The sequence below is a fragment of the Cherax quadricarinatus genome, chromosome 37 (genome assembly GCF_038502225.1).
Source record: "Cherax quadricarinatus isolate ZL_2023a chromosome 37, ASM3850222v1, whole genome shotgun sequence".
NCBI lineage: Eukaryota > Metazoa > Arthropoda > Malacostraca > Decapoda > Parastacidae > Cherax > Cherax quadricarinatus.
The window spans coordinates 215,312-239,333 of NC_091328.1; the positions used below are offsets into that span (position 1 = coordinate 215,312).

At 38.1% G+C, this 24,022-nt stretch overlaps 1 protein-coding gene across 6 annotated transcripts in view; it reads right to left on the bottom strand.

The window, feature by feature from the left end:
• Positions 1 to 6,582: 6,582 nt before the first annotated feature.
• LOC128702155 (zinc finger protein ubi-d4 B) overlaps positions 6,583 to 24,022 on the bottom strand; it is a 389,189-nt gene continuing 371,749 nt past the window's right edge. For all 6 annotated transcript variants that reach the window (XM_070091760.1, XM_070091755.1, XM_070091758.1 and 3 more), the window contains one exon: positions 6,583 to 7,413. In XM_070091760.1, the coding sequence (XP_069947861.1) occupies positions 7,394 to 7,413 (20 nt within the window). In that variant the 3' untranslated portion in view covers positions 6,583 to 7,393. The remainder of the gene's footprint in view (positions 7,414 to 24,022) is intronic.

A 24,022-nucleotide genomic window follows, 5' to 3' on the forward strand; every position in this document is an offset into this window, starting at 1 on the left:
GGTGCCAGTACTGACCGAATTTTTTCCCATAAGGAATATTGTGAAGTAGATTAGTCCATTTCAGACCCCCAAACATACACGTACAAAAGCACTTACATAAATACACTTACATAATTGGTCGCATTTGGAGGTGATCGTTAAGCGGGGGTCCACTGTATATACAGGAGAAGGGGTTACTAGCCCCATGCTCCTGGCATTTTAGTTGCCTCTTACAACACGCATGGCTTACGGAGGAAGAATTCTGTTCCATTTTCTCATGGAGATAAGAGGAAATAAACAAGAACAAGAACTAGAAAGAAAATAGAAGAAAACCCAGAGGGGTGTGTATATATATGCTTGTACATGTATGTGTAGTGTGACCTAAGTGTAAGTAGAAGTAGCAAGACATACCTAAAATCTTGCATGTTTATGAGACAGACAAAAAACACCAGCAATCCTACCATCATGTAAACAATTACAGACTTCCGTTTTACACTCACTTGGCAGGACGGTAGTACCTCCCTGGGCGGTTGCTGTCTACCAACCTACTACCTAGGTATTATTATTATTAATTTAGGGAAGTGGAGCACAGATCCAATTCCCTTGATCAAGAGCCCCTCACCAAGGAATGCCCTTCCTCACATGGTGGGGCATTCGTAAGCCGAGGTTCCACTGTATTTTCTTACTAGTTCTTGCTCTTTTTTATTTCCTCTTATCTCCATGGGAAAGTAGAACAGAATTCTTCCTCTGTAAGCCAAACATGTCATAAGAGGCAACTAAAATGTCAGGAGCAAGGGGATAGTAACCCCTTCTCCTGTATACATTATTAATTTTAACCCTTTGACTGTTTCCGACGTATAAATACGTCTTACGAGCCAATGTTTCTGACGTATTTATACGCACAAATTCTAGCGGCTTCAAATCGCGCGCCAAAGGCCTGGTAGGCCTACACGGGAGAGAATGGGTCTCAGTGGTCGGTGTGCACCCTGTGAAAAAAATCTCGGACCTAGCGGTGCATTGTGGGAACGCCATGTTGTCAGTCCATTTTCACCATGCCTCTCGGTAAGAAGTTCCTCACTCCTCGGCGGATTGGAGGTCTTTTGTTCCCAAGTGATAGCTCTAACAGCGATGAAAATGTCAGTGACAGTGAATTCAAGGGTTTTCAAGTGAGTGTTACCGAAAAAAGTGCCCAGGATAACGTAAATAGTGACGAAAACCCAGATGACCCACAACCTTCGACCTCTGGTGCTGTGCCGGCTTGTTCACATTCACCTTCGCCTGTACCAGGACGAAAGAGGAAACTATTTGGTCGTGTACAACACCCTGATGATAGCAGTGATAGTGATAGTGATAGTGATAGTGATTTCAAGGTCATTGAAAGCAGTTCTAGTGACAGTGAGAGTGAATATTCCCCAGTGAAGCGCCAGTATGTACGACGTAGCATGCGGTCTGGTAGTGTTTCATATGTTGTTCCAAGGGGAAGGAGAAACTCTGGGAGCACATCCCGTGGCCCAACACCACGACCTGATAGTGAAGATGATGATATTGTAACGATGGGTATGAATGGTGACAGTGAGGGAGGAGGCAGTGGTGGTGATAGTGAGGGTGGCACGGCCCATGTGGCACCATCACCGGGCCACGCTACTAGCCACGCGGCTGACTCAGCAGAACAACCAGCCTCACCCTACCCCACACTGCCACAACCTGCACCACCACAACCACAGCCACAACCACGGTACAATATCCAGACCCCACCAGCAGACCGCATCTGGGATTGGCAGGACGGTGACGAGTTTGTTCCCAGTCCCCATGACTTTGATGAAACACAAAGTGGAATAAAGCCATCTTGTCCACTTGGGAACAATGCCAGTGAACTGGACTGCTTTGAGTTATTCTTCGATGAACCCCTGATGGACATCATTGTCAGGGAAACCAACACATACTGTGAATACACCATGGCAAATACAATTCTCTCACCAAAATCACGGCTACACAAGTGGAAGGAGACAACTGTGGCAGAGATGTACCTGTTTTTTGCCACAATAATGCTTATGCCACATGTGTATAAGCACACTGTCACCACATACTGGACAACAGATCGCCTGATTTCAACTCCAGGTTTTAGTGACATTATAGGTGTCAATCGTTTCCTGATACTGTTGCGTATGTTACACTTTTCAGACAAAACCAGGCCTGACAGAAGCGACAGGTTATATAAGATAAGAAATGTGTTTATGTACCTGAAACAAAAGTGCTGCATGTATTTTTATCCCTTCAGGAAGCTTGTTATTGATGAGTCCTTGATTTTATTCAAAGGAAGACTCTCATTCAAGCAATATATACCAAGCAAGAGGAAACGCTTTGGTATAAAGCTATTTGTACTGTGTGATTGCAGAAGTGGTCTTGTTTTAGATATTATTGTGTACACTGGCAGTAATACTTTGAGAGATACCATGAAGTTATTGGGTATCTCTGGTGATGTGGTTCGAACAATGATGGAACCATATCTTGGTAAGGGGCATATGTTATTTACTGATAACTGGTACACAAGCCCCTTACTCAGTGATTTCTTGCGAGTGAACTTGACAGACGTGTGTGGCACAGTGCGTGGTAATCGCAAACATATGCCAAGGTTCAACGCTGGCACTCGCAGAGGTGAGGTGCAAGCCTTTGCTGCCAATGACATCATGGCATTTCGGTGGCATGACAAACGTGATGTCACATTGTTGACATCAGTTCACACAAACGAAATGGTACCCAGTGGCAGGGACAACAGAGAGACCAATGAACCCATTCTAAAGCCTGCAGCTGTCATGGACTACAACCTCAATATGCGCTTAGTGGACAAATGTGACATGCAGATTGGGTTTGCAGACTGTGTACGCAAGAGTTATAAGTGGTATATCAAACTTTTTTTCCATCTTGTTGATATCTCTATGCTAAATGCTTATAACATATACAAGTTGAAGACCAACAAAACACCAAAATATGGTGAATTTTGCCTGTCAGTAATCAGACAAATAATTGCAAAGTACAAAGGAGCAACTCCTGCAATAGACCAGCGCCCACAGACGTCATCTCGTTTGAGGCCTGGTGATCACTACCCCATACAACTGCCTCCTACTACTGCCAAGAAAAATGCTCAGAAGAGGTGTTATGTATGTATGCATACCACAAAACGCCCACAAACACGCAGAGACACTCGTTTTATGTGTGAGGAGTGTGAAGTGCCCCTCTGCATATACCCATGTTTCAAAGAGTTCCACAAGCTGCAGCAGTTCTAGGAACGTGGTTAGTGACTGTACATATGTATATATATTATGGAACAATAGTAATAAACATTGTTTTGTATTAAACCATACCCCCGGCTGGGATTGAACCCGCGGTCATAGAGTCTCAAAACTCCAGCCCGACGGGCTGGAGTTTTGAGACTCTATGACCGCGGGTTCAATCCTGGCCGGGGGTATGGTTTATTTGCAATCGTGTCATTACGATTTCTTAAGTCATGTTGACGGCAGTGAAGGGACTTGAGCTAGAGTTCGTCACGGCCACGCTAGCTGGAGATTCGTCTGTAAAAACTTGCATTTGTGGTCACAGAGGTGCCTGTGCTAACTTTCCTATGGTGTAGAAATATACCTAGTTGGATGAATCTTATTGTGGCTAGCTGGTCTAGTGGCTAGCGCGACGGGCTGGAGTTTTGAGACTCTATGACCGCGGGTTCAATCCCGGCCGGGGGTATGGTTTATTTGCAATCGTGTCATTACGATTTCTTAAGTCATTGTTTTGTATTGTTTGTTTGTGTAAACAAAGTGTATACACAAACTAATAGTGATAAAGTTTGTTCTGTTATTGTGTTGTAAATAATGAGTGTATATTTGAACAATGCACCTTACATTGGTCTCACAGGCCACATAAGTTACCTGGAAAAGAAAAATATTGAAAAATGCAAGAAACCTTTGAATTAGAGTAAATAAAAGAATACCGGGCGGGCGGCAGTCGCCGCTGTTGCCATACGCACGTCGATTTCTGCAAACTTTGCGGCTCTATATCTCGGTAAGTACTGATGGCAAAAATTTTTTTTAGGCTTAAAACACTAGTAAAAATATTCCTAACATTTTCATAAGAAAAAATAATTTTTTTTTTTTCGAATATTTGGCGACATAGAATGACAGTTTCAGACAGGGCCCTGAAACAGTCAAAGGGTTAAAAAAAGAAACTTTCGTGTTTTTTTTTTTTAGGTCACCCTGCCTCGGTGGGATATGGCCAGTTTGTTGAAAGATGATGATGTGTATTTATATATGTACATATATTACAGTAGTTTCTAATAATATTAGTATCACTGCATTGAGGTCCATTATTCATACTGTATGGATATACATAGAGATTAAATATATGTGAAATTTCCTGGAAGGACACCTGTGTACTCTGCAGTGCCTAAAATAACCAGTATAACTTGAAGGCATTGTTAAAATAAACACTTCTCCCATGAGATAATATCAGGCAACATCAGCTTTCAGTTCATCTATGTGATATGACAAAATCATTTTTATATATAAACTTTTATTATATTTTAAATATTACTTTTTAATTTCATTAATTCAAGTAAACATATTTCTTCCTAAAAAATGTACTTTAGTATTTGAAATTTCCAAGATCATTTAGTTGACCTAAAATATAGCTTTATTAGTTACCTTTGCTTAGTATTAAAAAGTTCCTAAAATAATAGCTTTTCTATTTTGAAATTTCTGCAAAGAAATTTCACAGATGTGTCACTGAAACAAAATAACTTGAAATTTTGCTACAGTGACAGAAATAATAATGTGTATATGTTAAACAATTCAGAAGTAGCAACACCAGTCTGAATTATCATTATTTCTTTAAAAAGAATACTTATGGATACACAGGGTATTTTGTATAGTGCTAATTACTTATACAGTGGACCCCCGGTTAACGATTTTAATCCGTGCAAGAGGGGTAATTGTTATGCGAAATAATCGTTATGTGAATGAATTTTCCCCATAAGAAATAATGGAAATAAAATTAATCCGTGCAAGACACCCAAAAGTATGAAAAAAAAAATTTTTTACCACATGAAATGTTAATTTTAATACACACAAACTGAAAAAGGCATGCACACTTACATGACACTTACTTTTATTGAAGATCTGGTGATGATTGATGGGATGGGAGGAGGGGAGAGCATTATCTTCTTACTGTTTAGAAGGGGAATCCCCTTCCATTAGGACTTGAAGTAGCAAGTCCTTTTCTGGGGTTACTTCCCTTCTTCTTTTAATGCCACTAGGACCAGCTTGAGAGTCACTGGACCTCTGTCGCACAACAAATCTGTCCATAGAGCTCTGTACCTCCCGTTCCTTTACGATTTGTCTAAAATGGGCCACAACATTGTCATTGAAATAGTCACCAGCACGGCTTGCAACAGCTGTGTCAGGGTGATTTTCATCCATAAAGGTTTGCAGTTCAACCCACTGTGCACACATTTCCTTAATTTTTGAAGTAGGCACAATGGATTCCACAACTGGCATAGGCTTCTCAGGGTTATCCCCAAACCCTTCAAAATCTTTCTTAATTTCCATACTAATTCTCACCCTTTTTACCACAGGGTTGGCACTAGAAGCTTTCTTGGGGCCCATGGTCACTTATTTTCCAGAAACAGCACCGAAAATACTGTAATAATACGAAATATTCCGAGTGTATGCTTGGATGTTACCGCGGAGGCTTGCTGGTAAACAATGATACGGGCGGCACATGTGAGGCTGGCTGAGGGCACACATTGGACGCGTCTCGGACGAAAATCGGTGAGCGGGTTTTTAATCGGTATGCGCGGCAAAAATTTTGCGATTAAAGTAAGCGGTATGCGAAATAATCGCTATGTGATGCCATCGTTATGCGGGGGTCCACTGTACTAATTTCTCTATATAAGCATTAACATCATTATCATGCCATCATTTGACAATTTTTTTTTTTTTTTTTTTTGGGGGGGGGGGGAAGAGCACTATACTTATAACAAATGAATGCCTTCATCTACTTTTCAAAACATCATTCAAGAAAATAAAGGGTGAAGAGTAAACTTTAGTTTGGCCTCTGATCATGCTTTTATACAAACCATATCAGAAGTACTTTTGCAAAATAGCAATATATGCTTCCTTTACATTAAAACATCCTCACTCACATTATTTATTTTCTTATACAGTGGTACCTTAAGTTATGAGTAGCTCCCAACCTGAACAATTATGTAAGTGTATTTTTGGGGGTCTGAAACAGATTAATCTAATTTTCATTATTCCTTATGGGAACAAATTTGTTCGGTATCGGCACTCGAACAGCCTTCTGGAACGAATTAAGCTTGTAACTCGAGTTACCACTGTATAACATTTATGAATTCCCAAATTTCAAAAGTAGTATAAAACTCGTAGCATTTTTTAACCATTTTCAATTACTGCAGTTTCCACCAGAGTTTATAATAATGATCAAATCAAATTAAGCACTAAACCCAAAAGGGTCATACAGTGCTGCCACCACAGAGTTGACCATGTTGTATTTTATGTTGTGTTAAAGAGAATAGGATAATAAAAGTCCTCAAAATAATCTTCACAAACTACCTTATCCCAGATTTAACAGCCTTTGTCTCTCTCATATGAGCCATTATATAAAGAAGCCAGTAGTTTTTATGATCTACAACTTATCACATATTTCCAACATTAATCTATAGGATGACTACATTGCTTTCATAATTATAAATTTAAAAGCAACAATTGGACTGCTAGTGATTATGACATGCAACATACATATTCCTAACTAACAGTCAAGAGTCATAGGCATTATCAATAATAGCAGTTTTAAATTTACATAGGAAATAACTCAAGGCCTTTTAAAGGCATTGTAGAAATCAGTCTTATATTTTCATAAAGTTTAAACTTTGCTAATATTATGAACCACAGAAAAGGCCAATTATGGTACTGTACAAAAGTACATTACTAGTAAAAAGATGTTTTTGTTTACTGTAATATACAGTCCATGACATGCACATTTTTATTTTCCCGCTCCTCTTATAATCTTACTGGCATTTATTAGACCATGAAGAGACAGATTTAAGGCTCTCTTTAAATTGGTCTTAAAAGAAAATATTAGTCATCAGCAACAATAATAATAATAATAATAACTTTCAAACCATTTGCTGTTTTAATTACAAGCCTTTTTGTCATTTTATCAACAGTGGTGCAGAGAGGACTGTAGACCCTCAGTCTTACAAAGACAAGTGGGAGACAAGTACACAATGCAGCTTCATCATTTAGTGTGGAATTGTTGGAGGCAAAGATCACAGGACCACTCTCCCTCAGGTGGTTCTTGAAGTGGAGGATGCAAACAGTAAAGGTGGTAACCTCGGTCACAGTCATCACAAAACAAAAGCTGGTCCTGCAAAAAAAAAAAAAAATGTAAATATGTTAAATTAACACATTTGGAGTACATAATTTCCTGCACTTATATTCAAAATAAGATGGTATATGCATTTTTTTAACACACCAGCCGTCTCCAACACAGTTGGGGTAACAAGAAACACTTTCATCATCTCTCAAACTATCACTGTCTTGCTAGAGGTGTGCCAATACTACAGTTCAGATTTTCCTCCAACCCATCCTTAGCCCTATGCATTATAATTTTGGTAACCCCACACCATCTAAGCTCCATGCTCTGAATTCTCTGCCTAATATTCACACTACTCATTGCTCTCAAACATGACATCTCTACTGCTTCCAGCCTCCTCCTCACTGCAACATTTAAAGAACATGCCTCACACTCATTTAACTCCTTGAGGGTCCAAACCATAGATCTACGTCATGAGCTCAGCTCACTCTGATAAGCTGTGAGCGGTAAATTTTGGCCTTGATATGAGAGAATACATCTATGTGGTATGTGTGCACCACATAAAACAAATCCTGCAGCACATAGTGCATAATGAGAGAGAAAAAACTGAGACCGTAATTTTTTTATTAACCCTTTCAGGGTCCGTCCCATAGATCTACGGCTTTACGTTCAGGGTCCAAACCGTAGATCTATGCCAAAATTCTAGCGGAGTCAAATTTAGCACGAGAAGGCTGGTAGGCCTACATCTGAGAAAATGGGTCTGGGTGGTCAGTGTGCACGCCATAGAAAAAATCTGGACACCCGCATGGCATTGTGGGAATGCCGGCAAAGTAGCTTTGTTCACTGTGCCTGGCGGCAAGGAAGCTCTCACTCCCCACTATCTCTCCGGGCGAATTCTGACTTTCCTCTTCGCAACTTACAGTTCTAAGACTGATGGAAGTGGAGATGAAAACGAATTCTATGGTTTTGAACCATATGGTACCATTGTGCCATATGGTACTATGGTACCATATGGTACAATGGTGCCATGTCATACAATGGTATCATATGGTACAATAGTATCATATGGTACAATGATACCATATGGTACAGTGTACCATATAGTACATTGTACCACAATCTCTTAGTAATTAAATAATCAACTACCTCATTTTGTGATTTTACTAGTAAGCATAAGTCACCTTATGTGATTTTGTTATTTACTATTGTTCACTTAAACATTAGCTGAATTGATACTTTCTCTGTCCATATTACTACCTCATATTTTTTTAAATACTATCAATTGATATTACTTACTAAAATTAATAATTATCATTTTTACTAAAATTTCAATTTACTCTTAACATTTTTGATATTTAATAACCATTACTTGTCTAATTACCTTTACCTGTTTTAATACCACATTTACTATCTTAGATTACTCTTAATTACCTTGTACTGCCATATTACCTCAAGTATAACTACCAGTGCAATATTGAATGAAATAAACATAACTTTTTCACTTTTTTGTAATCATTATTACTTACTAAAATTTTATTAAACACCATATTTACTACCAGTCAGTTTTACTTTTGTACATTAAACATTATCTTATACTTCCCATAACATTTTGTTGACAAATTTTCAAGTTTGTATATTCAACCCCAACCTTTATATTATCCATTGTACCTGTGTACCTGTGTACCTGGGTACCTGTCTACCATCTTACTATCATATTATAACCAAGACATTACCATTGTTATTTTTTTACTATTATTCTTTTGGTACTTTAATTGTGAATTTTATTTTGTCAATTTAAATCTAGTTATAATCTTGATCTTGTTAACAACTTATACCAGACTCTAGTGCAATTGCAAGTACCATTTCAAATTGTATTTTTATATTATAAGTTTATATTATAATTCCTACCATCTGTCCATTTAACTTTGTTTACCATTACTTAATTTTAGTCCCTTATATATTTTCTCCTTTATTTTAGCTTTATATAACTACCCTAGTTTATATATTCACAATTGTTAAAATAATCAAGGTGCTATTCTCAGGTGCTAAAGTAGAATAAGTTCACAATTTTGCCATTATATTCCAAAGCTCATTTATTTGATTACCACTTTATTGTTCACCACAACCTATATTAGTCCCTTTTATATTATAATTTTATACTATAATTCTAACTTTAAAAAATTACCTTTATAGTACTACCTACTATCATATTCCCAAGCTCCATTATTTGATCATCACTTTATTTGTATTAGTCCCTTTTATATTGGCTCCTTTATTTTAGCATAAAAAAAAAAAAAAAAAAAAAAAAAAAACTACCTTAGCTCATTATTTTACATTTGTTAAATAATTCAGGTGCTATTTTTTAGCTTAAGACTATTTACTTTGTTTTATACTTAATTCTAACTATAGATTCACTACAAATCTTATGATTACAAGCATTGATCCTGATACCAACCTCTTATTTAATGACTTAAATGAATCAAACAGTTACTGTAATTACTACACTGCAGAACAATCAAAGGCACTTCTCAGTGCCAACAACAACATAACTATCTTTAACTACAATATCAGATCTTTAAGCAAGCATTACGATGACCTCATAGCATTACTAAATTCCTTACATGCCAATATGTCCATCATTACACTAACTGAAACCTGGCTAAAGCCTGATAGTACAGATGTCTATGCCATTCCTGGTTACACAGCCATACACAACTGTAGGCCAGACCAACAAGGGGGTGGCACAGCCATATACTACTCAGACCAACTAGAATGTATCACTAATACTTGCACAAGGGATGAACATGGGGAATATATAATAGCTAAATTCAAATCCAAATACCTACAAAAACCTCTCACATTGATAAACATCTACAGAGTTCCACAGTCAAACATTAGCCAATTTAGTCAAAACCTAGGAAGTATGATAACTGATGCACGCAAGAACAAAGATCACTTACTACTCTCAGGTGACTTCAATTTAAATCTCCTGCAAGACCAGGACCCACACGTTACTGAATTCACAAACACAATGAGTAACTGTATGTTACTACCAACAGTAACAAAACCTACAAGAGTTACAGAGACTAGTGTTTCCCTACTTGACCACATCTGGACCAACACCATATCCCCTTTAAAATCAGGCATAATTACAGATAATACCACAGACCACTACCCTACTTTCCTCATGACAACTCTTGGTAAACTACCCCAAGACACTACTAAAGTCACCTTCAGACTTCACAATGAGGCAGCCATTAATAACTTCACAACAGCAGTAGCAAACATTGATTGGCACACTGAGCTAGAAATCTATACAGATATTGACGAATGTATTAATAATTTTCTAAAAAAGACCCAATACCTCTATAACAAGCACTGCCCTAAAAAAACTAAACAGATGACAGCTAAGAGACTGAACAGTCCCTGGCTAACACCCAGCATTCTCAAATACATAAATACAAAACACCAATATGAAAAACAGTACAGAATGGGTCACATAACCAGAGACCAAACAAAACGTTACTCGTCAATCCTAACCAGCCTGATAAGAAGGGCAAAAAAATTGTATTATGAGAACAGATTATCCAACTTACGAGGTGATATAAAAAAGACCTGGAAAACCCTATCAGAAATTCTGGGAACAAAAAAGATATCACAAAATAGCGAAATAAAATTAGCAAAATCAGATGAACCCCAACTCCCACCAACAGAAACAGCAAACAGACTCAATGATTTCTTCTCCACTATAGGACAAAACCTTGCCAATAAAATCCCAAGCTCAGATACCCCACCAAATGACTACCTCACCGGCAACTACCCGAACACACTGTTCCTAGCTCCGACTAACCCATACGAAGTCTCCCTTATTATCAACGCACTAAAAAACAAGGCAGGAGATTTAAATACCTTACCACCCTTTATATACAAAAAACTGTCACAAGTGCTATCACCAATCATTGCAACACTCTTTAACAAATCCATTGAATCCTCCACCTTCCCTACAGTACTCAAAATAACAAGGGTCACCCCGATCCACAAAGGAGGAGACCAAACAGAGTTGAATAACTATAGGCCAATATCCAACTTACACCCTCTCTCAAAAATCTTCGAAAAATTAATTCATAAACGAATCTACTCCTACCTTATCTCCCAAAACATACTCAACCCCTGCCAATTTGGATTCAGGCCTAATAAAAATACTAATGATGCTATTATACACATGCTAGAACATATATACACTGCAATAGAGAAAAAAGAAGTCCCACTGGGGATCCTTATTGACTTACGTAAAGCTTTTGATACAGTTGACCATGACTTGCTCCACGTAAAATTGTCACACTATGGTATAAGAGGGCACTCCCTCAACTACCTCAAGTCATACCTCAGCAACAGAAGCCAATATGTGTACGCAAATGGGGCAAACTCTTCTGCGCAACCAATTACAGTTGGTGTCCCACAGGGAAGTGTCCTTGGCCCTCTTCTCTTTCTCCTATACATAAATGACCTTCCAAATGCTTCGCAATTACTCAAACCCACACTATTTGCAGATGACACTACATACGTCTTCTCTCACCCGAGCCCAGTCACGCTAGCCAATAATGTAAATACCGAATTACAGAAAATATCTACCTGGATGAGGACTAACAAACTTACACTAAACATTGACAAAACCTACTTCATTCAGTTTGGTAACAGAGCTACAGATGTCCCTCTTAACATAATGATAAACGGATCACCTATCACAAAGCTAACAGAGGGAAAATTCTTAGGAATCCACCTTGATAATAGACTCAAATTTCATACACATATACAACAAATTTCTAAGAAAATTTCCAAGACTGTAAGCATACTATCGAAGATACGGTACTATGTTCCACAGTCAGCCCTCCTGGCCTGGTGGCCTGGTGGCTAAAGCTCCCGCTTCACACACGGAGGGCCCGGGTTCGATTCCCGGCGGGTGGAAACATTTCGACACGTTTCCTTACACCTGTTGTCCTGTTCACCTAGCAGCAAATAGGTACCTGGGTGTTAGTCGACTGGTGTGGGTCGCATCCTGGGGGACAAGATTAAGGACCCCAATGGAAATAAGTTAGACAGTCCTCGATGACGCACTGACTTTCTTGGGTTATCCTGGGTGGCTAACCCTCCGGGGTTAAAAATCCGAACGAAATCTTATCTTATCTTATCTTATCTCTTATTTACCCCTATCTCACCTATGGAATTTGTGCATGGGGCTCAACAACAATTAACCATCTCAGACCACTAATTACCCAACAAAAGGCTGCAGTTAGAATGATAACAAATTCTCACTACAGGCAGCACACTCCACCAATATTCAATACACTAAACCTACTCACCATACAAAACATCCATACTTATTACTGCACCTATTACATACATAGAACACTTAACTCTGATATTAACCCTCCCCTCAAACATCTCCTTGCCAACCTCAACAGAACACATGACCATAACACAAGGCACAGATCACTCTTTGATGTTCCTCGTGTCCATCTCACACTATGCAAAAACTCAATGCACATAAAAGGCCCTAAAATCTGGAATTCATTACCTGTAAATATAAAAGAAACACTACCTGTTTATAAATTCAAGTCTCTTCTCAAAGATCACTTACTCACCCAAAACCAAATAAATACTGAATAACTGAACCTTATAAATTGTATATCTTAAATGTTTCTCACAATTATATCACATAAATGTTAAACCTAAAACCCAATCTAACTTTATTATTTTTTAAATACACTACCTAACAGAATACTCCATACGACTGAATGTACAACAATGCATGCAACCATATGACCTGTCTTTGTAATACTCATTTGTGCTTTATAGTTATCTGTTTACAATAATGTATTATCACTGATTTCATCATTGCTTAGTTAATTTTAAGCCAGCCCGTAATGCTATGCATAGTATAAGTGGCTTTGGCATGCTGCTCTTATCTGTATTTTTTTGTACCTCTGTATGTATGCTCAAATTGTTAATAAAAAAAATATGGTACATTATACCATATGGTACAGGGTACAGGGACCCTAATGGAAATAAGTCTGTGACTTTTTTGGGTTATCCTAGGTTCTCCAAACATATGCTGCTAAGTATGATATGCTATGTAACTTTATTTGTGTATAACTAAATAAACTTACTTATGATGCCAGATGCAGTTGAGTAAGTTTATTCAGGTGTACAGAAATACAATTACATAGATTATCGTACATAACAGCATACGTATATTATTATTATAATCAAAAAGAAGCGCTAAGCCACAAGGACTATACAGCTCAGCATACGTATAAAAAAAAAATCCTAGGATAACCCAAAAAAAAAAAGAAAAAAAAAGTCAGAGTGACTTATTTCAATAGTTATCCCTGTATCTGTACCATATGGTGTCCTGTACTGTATGATACTCTGTACCATATGGTACCCTGTGCCATATGGTACCTTGTGCTATATGGTACCCTGTACCATATGGTACCCTGCACCATATGTTATCCTGTACTGCATGGTACCCTATACCATATAGTACAATGTACCATATGGTACCCTGTAACTTATGATACCGTGTACCATATGGTCAATAGGTGTTGGTGGCATGAGACACCAGCCAAGACTGAATGAGTGGCGACGCAAGCTAGCTACTGACTCGGCAGTTTCCGAGACAAAGTGCCTTGTCATCCACCTCAAGGAACACGTGAGGTTCCTGTACACTTGTAAATATATAATAGAACATTACTAATATACAACATTTTTGCATTTTTTTTTTTTGTTGTAAACAACTATTGTAAACAAAATAATAATGAAAATATTAGAGTTTAGTGTGTTGAATACAACAGTACCATATGGTACAATGAACAATATGGTATCATTGTACTGTATGGTACAATGTACCATATGGTACCATTACACCATATGGTACCATTGCACCATATGGTACCATTGTATCATATGGTACCATTGTACTAAATGGTGCCATTGTACCATATGGTACCATTGTATCATATGGTACCATTGTATCATATTGCACCCTATGGCACCATTGTACCATATGGTACTACATGGTACCGTTGTATTCAACACAATAACCGCACTAATATTTTCATCATTTTGTTTACAATAAACTTGTAAACAAGTTTTGTAAGTAATATAATGATAAACAAATTAGTGCAGTTATTGCGTGGAATACAATGAGTGTACACTTATACAATATACATTATACTGGTCTCACAGGCCACAAATGTTATTAGAAAAAGAAAAAAATAGAAAAGAAAAAAGTATAAAAAACGTAAAATAAAAAGGGATTTTTCAGAAGTCACTGATGTTGCTGCCACCTGGTCATTTTGGGTCAACTTCCTGCCACTGTATCTCAGTAAGTACTGATCAGAAATTTTTTTTTTGTCTTATTACCTTCACAAAAATATACTCTTTAACCCTTTGACTGTTTCCGACGTATTTATACGTCTTACGAGCCAATGTTTCTGACGTATTTATACGCATAAATTCTAGCAGCTTCAAATCAAGCAGGAGAAAGCTGGTAGGCCCACATGTGAGAGAATGGGTCTCCATGGTCAGTGTGCACCATATAAAAAAAATCGGGGAGCCAGTGGTGCATTGTGGGAATGCCATTTCAGTTGTCATTTTTCAGCATGTCTAGCGGTAAGAAATATGTGATTCCCCAGCAAATCTGGGACTCTTCTCTTCCCAAGTGATGCTCTAACACAGATGGAAGTGTCAGTGAAGATCAATTTCATGATTTGGAGGAGTTTGAGACCAAAAGCAATGGAGGAGGAGGAGGGGAGGAAGAGGAGGAGGAGGAGGAGGGAAGGAAGAGGAGGAGGAGGAGGAGGAGGAGGAGGAGGAGGAGGAGGAGGAGAAGAGGAGGAGGAGGAGGAGGAAGAAGAAGATGTAATAATATTGTTCCCTTGAAGCAAGAAAAAAAAAAGTCCACCCCATGACAGTGACAAGATAAGGGGAGATAACATCTGATAAGAGCTGACTTTGATGAGCGTAAAGGAGGGTAATATTACATGACCATCGCCCTCCCTTTGTTTTTGCTGGTACACAAACATTTCTGTCTGTCTATTTGTCTGTCTGTCAAGCTCCCTGTCTGTCCATCTAGCTCTCTGTCTCAGAGAGAGCCACAAGACTGTGTCATCACGTTTACTCACATCTTCAAGCAGAGTATAGCACTTTGTCTGGATTTCTTGGGTTATCCTAGGTAATTTACACTATGTATACTTGTATTTATGTGTACCTGTGAGACAGAGATAGGCAGACAGATAGAAAGAGAGACAGATTGAAAGATATAGAATGAGGGAGAAAGATAATTAGATAGAATGGAGGAGGGGAAGCAGCATCCGACCCCATTGTTTTGACAGGCGGTAGGGGTAGTGACTAATGAGACAATATGTCACTTTGACAGCTGCCGACTTCTGACTCAAAACAATTATAAGCCACACACTCGCACACAAGACGAGGAGGAGGAGGAGGAGGAGGAGGAGGAGGAGGATGATGAGGAGGAGGATGATGATGATGAGGAGGAGGATGAGGATGAGGATGAGGAGGAGGAGGAGGAGGAGGAGGAGGAGGAGGAGGAGGAGGAGGAGGAGGAGGAGGAGGAGGAGGAGGAGGAGGAGGAGGAGGAGGAGGAGGAGGATGATGATGATGATGATGATGATGATGATGATGATGATGATGATGATGATGATGATGATGATGATGATGATGATGATGAGGATGATGAGGATGATGAGGATGATGAGGATGATGAGGATGAGGATGATGAGGATGATGAGGATGAGGATGATGATGAGGATGATGATGATGAGGATGATGATGATGATGAGGATGATGATGAGGATGATGAGGATGAGGATGATGAGGATGATGAGGATGAGGATGATGATGAGGATGATGATGAGGATGAGGATGATGAGGATGATGATGATGAGGATGATGATGAGGATGATGAGGATGATGATGAGGATGATGATGAGGATGATGATGAGGATGATGAGGATGATGATGATGATGAGGATGATGAGGATGATGATGAGGATGATGAGGATGAGGATGATGAGGATGATGATGAGGATGATGATGATGAGGATGATGATGAGGATGATGATGAGGATGATGATGATGAGGATGATGATGAGGATGATGATGAGGATGATGAGGATGATGATGAGGATGATGAGGATGATGAGGATGATGATGATGATGAGGATGAGGATGATGAGGATGATGAGGATGAGGATGATGAGGATGAGGATGATGAGGATGATGATGAGGATGATGATGAGGATGATGATGAGGATGATGATGAGGATGATGATGAGGATGATGATGAGGATGATGAGGATGATGAGGATGATGAGGATGATGATGAGGATGATGATTGTTTGTTTTTGTAAACAAGTTTTGTAAACAATATATTGATAATTATGTTTGTGTGCTTATTGTGTTGTATACAACGAGTGTATATATATACATTGCACCTTACTTTGGTCTCATAGGCCACATAAGTTATGTGAAAAAATAAAATAGTGAAAAAACAAAAAACCTTCAATTACAAGTAAACTAAAGTTTACCGGGTGAGCGGCAGTCGCCGCTGTTGCCATACGCGGCTCATTTTCTGCAAACTTCACGGCTCTATATCTCGGTAAGTACCGATGGCAAAAATTTTTTTTTTGGACTAAAACACTCAGAAAAATAATCTTAACATTTTCATAAGAAAAAATAATTTTTTTTTTTTTTGAATATTTGGCGACATAGAATGACAGTTTCAGAGAGGGGCCTGAAACAGTCAAAGGGTTAATTCTGTAAGAAATTTTTTTTTTTTTTTTTTTCAAAATTTCTTGGACACTGGAGCACCACTTCAGATTTTTGCCTTGGACCCCGAAGAGGTTAAAACAGCGAATTTGCAGTGTTTTTTTTGTATGTTTTTTTATAGATGTATATTTGCGATTTCTTAGTCTCATTTGACAGAATGGAATACATATTACAGAAATAGAGATGATTTTGATTGGTTTTAGTACTGGAAATGGGTTGAAACTGAGCTCAAATTCCAATATTAACCTTGACCTAAAATGCTTTCTTGATAGTTGTGACAGGATCCACAGGCATAACACCAGACACAAACATCTTTATGACATTCCCTGTGTTCGACTAAACCTTTACAAAAATTCAATGTATTTCAAAGGACCTAAAATCTGGAACACTCTACCTGAAAACTCTAGAACTGCAGACACATTAATCACTTTCAAAACTACAGTTAGAAAACATCTTATCTCCCTGATCCACCCCGACAACTAACTACATGATAACCACCTGGTGGTTCACAATTACACTCACTCACTCAATGACTATAAACCCAGAAATACTAATCTTAAAATAATAAATCCTAACTAGTCATAAGTTTGCCTATGATACTCCAATATATTATTATTATTATTATAATCAAGGGGGAAGCGCTAAACCCGGAGGATTATACAGTGCCTGGGGAGGGGGGGATGTGGAAGACATTCAGGCTTAATTCGGGGAACTGGAGCACAGATCCAACTCCCTAAATCAAGAGCCCATCACCAACATCAAGGAACCTTCCTTGAGGGGTACTCCAATATAGACACCTTGTATTGTGCCAAAACAAAAGCATTCACATTGCTAAACTCACAAATTATGATGTAGTCACTTAGCCTTAATACCATAATCTGTAGGGATTTAATGTTAAGATTTAATCTAAGTCTGCTCGAAATGCCTAACCATGCTAGGTGTCCTAGCATGGTTAGGCATTTGGGCCCCCTCTGTAATTAGTATTTTATAACATGTAAACCACACAATACCCAAAACCTGTAAACCCCACATTGTAACCCTTATAGAGAATAAACTTGAATTGAATTGATGTTCAAGAGTAAACAAATGACCTCACACGTCTAATACACGCCTGCTGGTGGGTCTAATATACGTTCACAAATGTGCTGATATTATTTATACAATTATTACAATATTGCATAACAGTAAATCTTCTCTTTTTTGGTTTGAATAAAAATTCATTATGTGAATAAAAAATCAAAATGGAATTCATTAGTAAAGCCTGAAAACGTAACTAATGAACAGAGGAAATGTTAGTTTAGTGCCAGGAATACCTGCATTGTTTATTCTGGATCCTATTTTGAAAATGGAGTATTTTGAACTTTGCATTAAATTGGCCAAATTACCAATTTCCAATCACTTTATTTTGTAGTTGCAACAGTTGACTTGGTGAATTCTTTTCACTCAATCGATAGAATAGAAGTAATACTAGTGAAATAGCTAAGAATTTGGTCAACTGGAATAATGTAATTGGCCTAAAATGGGAGTCAAAGTCCGCAAAATCGCCGATGCGTAAATATGACTGACACATCAAAATTCGCGAGAGCATAATTTCGTCAATTTTCCATCAAATTTCGTACTTTTTGTTTTATTACCTTCAGAAAAAGATTCTCTACCATTTCATAAGAAAAAATAACAAAATTATTTTTTGAAAATTCTTGGACACTGGTGCACCCTTTGAAATTTAGCCTAGGGAGCCTCAAAGGGTTAAGTGTTAGTACCACTACACCCCAGCACATTCCCATTTTTGCATCTTTCAACAAATGCCTCAACACACCACCTACCTCCCCCCCTCAAAAAACTTATTTATTTATTTATTTATTAATTTGAACATGATACAGAAAAGTACAAAAGAATACAATTGAGTGCAGCATGCCAAAGCCCCTTGTATGCAGAGCATTATGGGCAGGCTTAAAATTAACTTAAGATTAACTAAGCATTCCTAAACATTATTGTAAACAGATAACAATTAAGCTCTAGTGAGTATTACAAAGACAGGGCATATGGTTGCATGCATTGCTGTGAGTTTGATTGGGTCTCAGGTTAAATATTTCTGTGATACAATTATGAGAAACATTTAAGATATACAATTTATAAGATACAATTATTCAGTTATGAAAGAGTAAGGTTATGAGGATAACAAAAAGATTAGGTGATGAAAGATTGAATATCAGATTGGAGGGAGAGAGTATGGAGGAGGTGAACGTATTCAGATATTTGGGAGTGGACGTGTCAGCGGATGGGTCTATGAAAGATGAGGTGAATCATAGAATTGATGAGGGAAAAAGAGTGAGTGGTGCACTTAGGAGTCTGTGGAGACAAAGAACTTTGTCCTTGGAGGCAAAGAGGGGAATGTATGAGAGTATAGTTTTACCAACGCTCTTATATGGGTGTGAAGCGTGGGTGATGAATGTTGCAGCGAGGAGAAGGCTGGAGGCAGTGGAGATGTCATGTCTGAGGGCAATGTGTGGTGTGAATATAATGCAGAGAATTCGTAGTTTGGAAGTTAGGAGGAGGTGCGGGATTACCAAAACTGTTGTCCAGAGGGCTGAGGAAGGGTTGTTGAGGTGGTTCGGACATGTAGAGAGAATGGAGCGAAACAGAATGACTTCAAGAGTGTATCAGTCTGTAGTGGAAGGAAGGCGGGGTAGGGGTCGGCCTAGGAAGGGTTGGAGGGAGGGGGTAAAGGAGGTTTTGTGTGCGAGGGGCTTGGACTTCCAGCAGGCATGCGTGAGCGTGTTTGATAGGAGTGAATGGAGACAAATGGTTTTTAATACTTGACGTGCTGTTGGAGTGTGAGCAAAGTAACATTTATGAAGGGATTCAGGGAAACCGGCAGGCCGGACTTGAGTCCTGGAGATGGGAAGTACAGTGCCTGCACTCTGAAGGAGGGGTGTTAATGTTGCAGTTTAAAAACTGTAGTGTAAAGCACCCTTCTGGCAAGACAGTGATGGAGTGAATGATGGTGAAAGTTTTTCTTTTTCGGGCCACCCTGCCTTGGTGGGAATCGGCCGGTGTGATAATAAAAAAAAATAAAAAAATAATTATTCAGTATTTATTTGGTTGTGGGTGAGTAAGTGATTTTTGAGAAAAGACTGAATTTATAAACAGATAATGTTTCTTTTATATTCATTGGTAATGAATTCCAGATTTTAGGGCCTTTTATGTGCATTGAGTTTTTGCATAGCGTGAGATGGACACGAGGAACATCAAAGAATGATCTGTGCCTTGAGTTACGGTCATGTGTTCTGTTGAGGTGGGTAAGGAGACGTTTGAGGGGAGGGTTTATATCAGAGTTAAGTGTTCTATGAATGTAGTAGGTGCAGTAATAAGTATGGATGTTTTGTATGGTGAGTAGGTTTAGAGTTTTGAATATTGGTGGAGTGTGCTGCCTGTAGTGGGAATTTGTTATCATTCTGACTGCAGCCTTTTGTTGGGTAATTAATGGTCTGAGATGGTTTATTGTTGTTGAGCCCCATGCACAAATTCCATAGGTGAGATAGGGGTAAATAAGTGAGTGATATAGGGCCAGGAGGGCTGACTGTGGAACATAGTACCGTATCTTTGATAGTATGCCTACGGTCTTGGAAATTTTCTTGGAAATTTGTTGTATATGTGTTTGAAATTTGAGTCTATTATCAAGGTGGATTCCTAAAAATTTTCCCTCTGTGAATTTTGTGATAGGTGATCCGTTTATCATTATGTTAAGAGGGACGTCTGTAGTTCTGTTACCAAACTGAATGAAGTAGGTTTTGCCAATGTTTAGAGTAAGTTTGTTAGTACTCATCAAGGTAGATATTTTCTGTAATTCAGTATTTACGGTATTGGCTAGTGTGACTGGGCTCGGGTGAGAGAAGACGTATGTAGTGTCATCTGCAAATAGTGTCGGTTTGAGTAGTTGCGATGCATTTGGTAGGTCATTAATGTATATGAGAAAGAGTAGAGGGCTTAGGACACTTCCCTGTGAGACACCAACTATAATTGGCTGTGCGGAAGAATTTGCCCCGTTTGTGTACACATATTGGCTTCTGTTGCTGAGGTAAGACTTTAGGTAGTTGAGAGAGTGCCCTCTTATACCATAGTGCGACAATTTTATATGGAGCAAGTCATGGTCAACTGTATCAAAAGCTTTATGTAAGTCAATGAAGATCCCCAATGGGATTTCTTTTTTCTCTATTGCAGTATATATGTGTTCTAGCATGTGTATAATAGCATCATTAGAATTTTATTAGGCCTGAACCCAAATTGACGGGTTGAGTATGTTGTGCGTGATGAGGTAGGATAGATTCGCTTATGAATTAATTTTTCGAAGATTTTAGAGAGAGGGTGTAAGTTGGATATTGGCCTATAGTTATTCAAGTCTGTTTGGTCTCCTCCTTTATGGATCGGGGTGACCCTTGCTATTTTGAGAACTGTAGGGAAGGTAGAGAATTCTATGGATTTGTTAAAGAGTGTTGCAATGATTGGTGATAGTACTTGTGACGCTTTTTTGTATATAAAGGGTGGTAAGGTATTTAAATCTCCTGCCTTGTTTTTTTAGTGTATTGATAATAAGGGAGACTTCAGTAGGGTTAGTCGGAGCTAGGAACAGCGTGTTCGGGTAGTTGCCAGTGAGGTAGTCATTGGGTGGGGTATCTGAGCTTGAGATTTTATTGGCAAGGTTTTTTCCTATAGTGGAGAAGAAATTATTGAGTCTGTTTGCTGTTTCAGTTGCTGGGAGTTTGGGTTCATCTGGTTTTGTTAATTCAATTTCGCTATTTCGTGATATCTTTTTTGTTCCTAGAATTTCTGATAGGGTTTTCCAGGTCTTTTTTATATCACCTCGTAAGTTGGATAATCTGTTCTCATAATACAGTTTTTTATCCCTTCTTATCAGGCTGGTTAGGATTGACGAGTAACATTTTGTTTGGTCTCTGGTTATGTGACCCATTCTGTACTGTTTTTCGTATAGGTGCTTTGTGTTTATGGATTTGAGGATGCTGGGTGTTAGCCAGGGACTGTTCAGTCTCTTAGCTGTCATCTGTTTATTTTTTGGGGGGCAGTGCTTGTTGTAGAGGTATTGGGTCTTTTTTAGAAAATTATTAATACATTCATCAATATCTGTATAGATTTCTAGCTCAGTGTGCCAGTTAATGTTTGTCACTGCTGCTGTGAAGTTATTAATGGCTGCCTCATTGTGAAGCCTGAAAGTGACTTTAGTAGTGTCTTGGGGTAATTTCCCAAGATTTGTGATGAGGAAGGTAGGGTAGTGATCTGTGGTATTATCTGTGATTATGCCTGATTTTAAAGGGGATATGGTGTTGGTCCAGATGTGGTCAAGTAGGGAAACACTAGTCTCTGTAACTCTTGTAGGTTTTGTTACTGATGGTAGCAACATGCAGTTACTCATAGTGTTTGTGAATTCAGTAACGTGTGGGTCCTGGTCTTGCAGGAGATTTATATTGAAGTTACCTGAGAGTAGTAAGTGATCTTTGTTCATGCGCGCATCAGTTATCATACTTCCTAGGTTTTCACTAAAACGGCTAATGTTTGACTGTGGTACTCTGTAGATGTTTATCACTGTGAGAGGTTTTTGTAGGTATTTGGATTTGAATTTAGCTATTATATATTCCCCATGTTCATCCCTTGTGCAAGTATTAGTGATACATTCTAGTTGGTCTGAGTAGTATATAGCTGTGCCACCCCCTTGTTGATCTGGCCTATAGTTGTGTATGGCTGTGTAACCAGGAATGGCATAGACATCTGTAGTATCAGGCTTTAGCCAGGTTTCGGTGAGAGTAATGATGGATATACTGGCATGCAGGGAATTTAGTAATGCTATGAGGTCATCGTAATGTTTACTTAAAGATCTGATATTGTAGTTAAAGACAGTTATGTTTTTGTTGGCTCTAAGAAGTGCCTTTGATTGTTCTGCTGTGTAGAAATTACAGTTACTGTTTGATTCATTTAAGTCATTCAATAAGAGGTTGGTATCAGGATCAATGCTTGTTATCATAAGATTTATAGTGAATCTATAGTTAGAATTAAGTATAAGACAAAGTAAATATTCTAAAGCTATAAAATAGCACCTGAGTTATTTTAACAAATGTAAAAATTTGGGCTAAGGTAGTTCTTTAGAGCTAAAATAAAGGTGACAATATAAAAGGGGCTAAAAAATAAATTTGTGGTGAACAAATAAAGTGGTAATCAAATAAATGAGCTAGGGAATATTATGGCAAAATAGTGAACTTATTACACTTTAGCACCTGAGAATAGCACCTTGATTATTTTTGACAATAATGAATATATGAACTAAGGTTGTTATGTAAAGCTATATTAAAGCTAAAATAAAGGAGAAAATATATAGGGACTAAATTAAATAATGGTAAACAAAGTTAAATTGGCAGATAGTAACTAAGATATGATTATTGATTTGGGAGTAAGATCTGATTTGTTATATATAATAAGTTGAGCAATTAATTGTACTATAAAAAGTAAAAACTAATATGAGGTAGTTGGTAGTAGCAGCAAAGGATAGTTTTGGGCCTTGATTTATTTATTTATTTATTTATTTATTTATTTCCAATTTGTGCACACATACAGAGGTACAAAAAAATACAGATAAGAGCAGTATGCCAAAGCCACTTATACTATGCATAGCATTACGGGCTGGCTTAAAATTAACTTAAGATTAACTAAGCAATGATTATTATTATTATTATAATCAAAAAGAAGCGCTAAGCCACAAGGACTATACAGCGCTGCTACTAAGCAATGATGAAATCAGTGA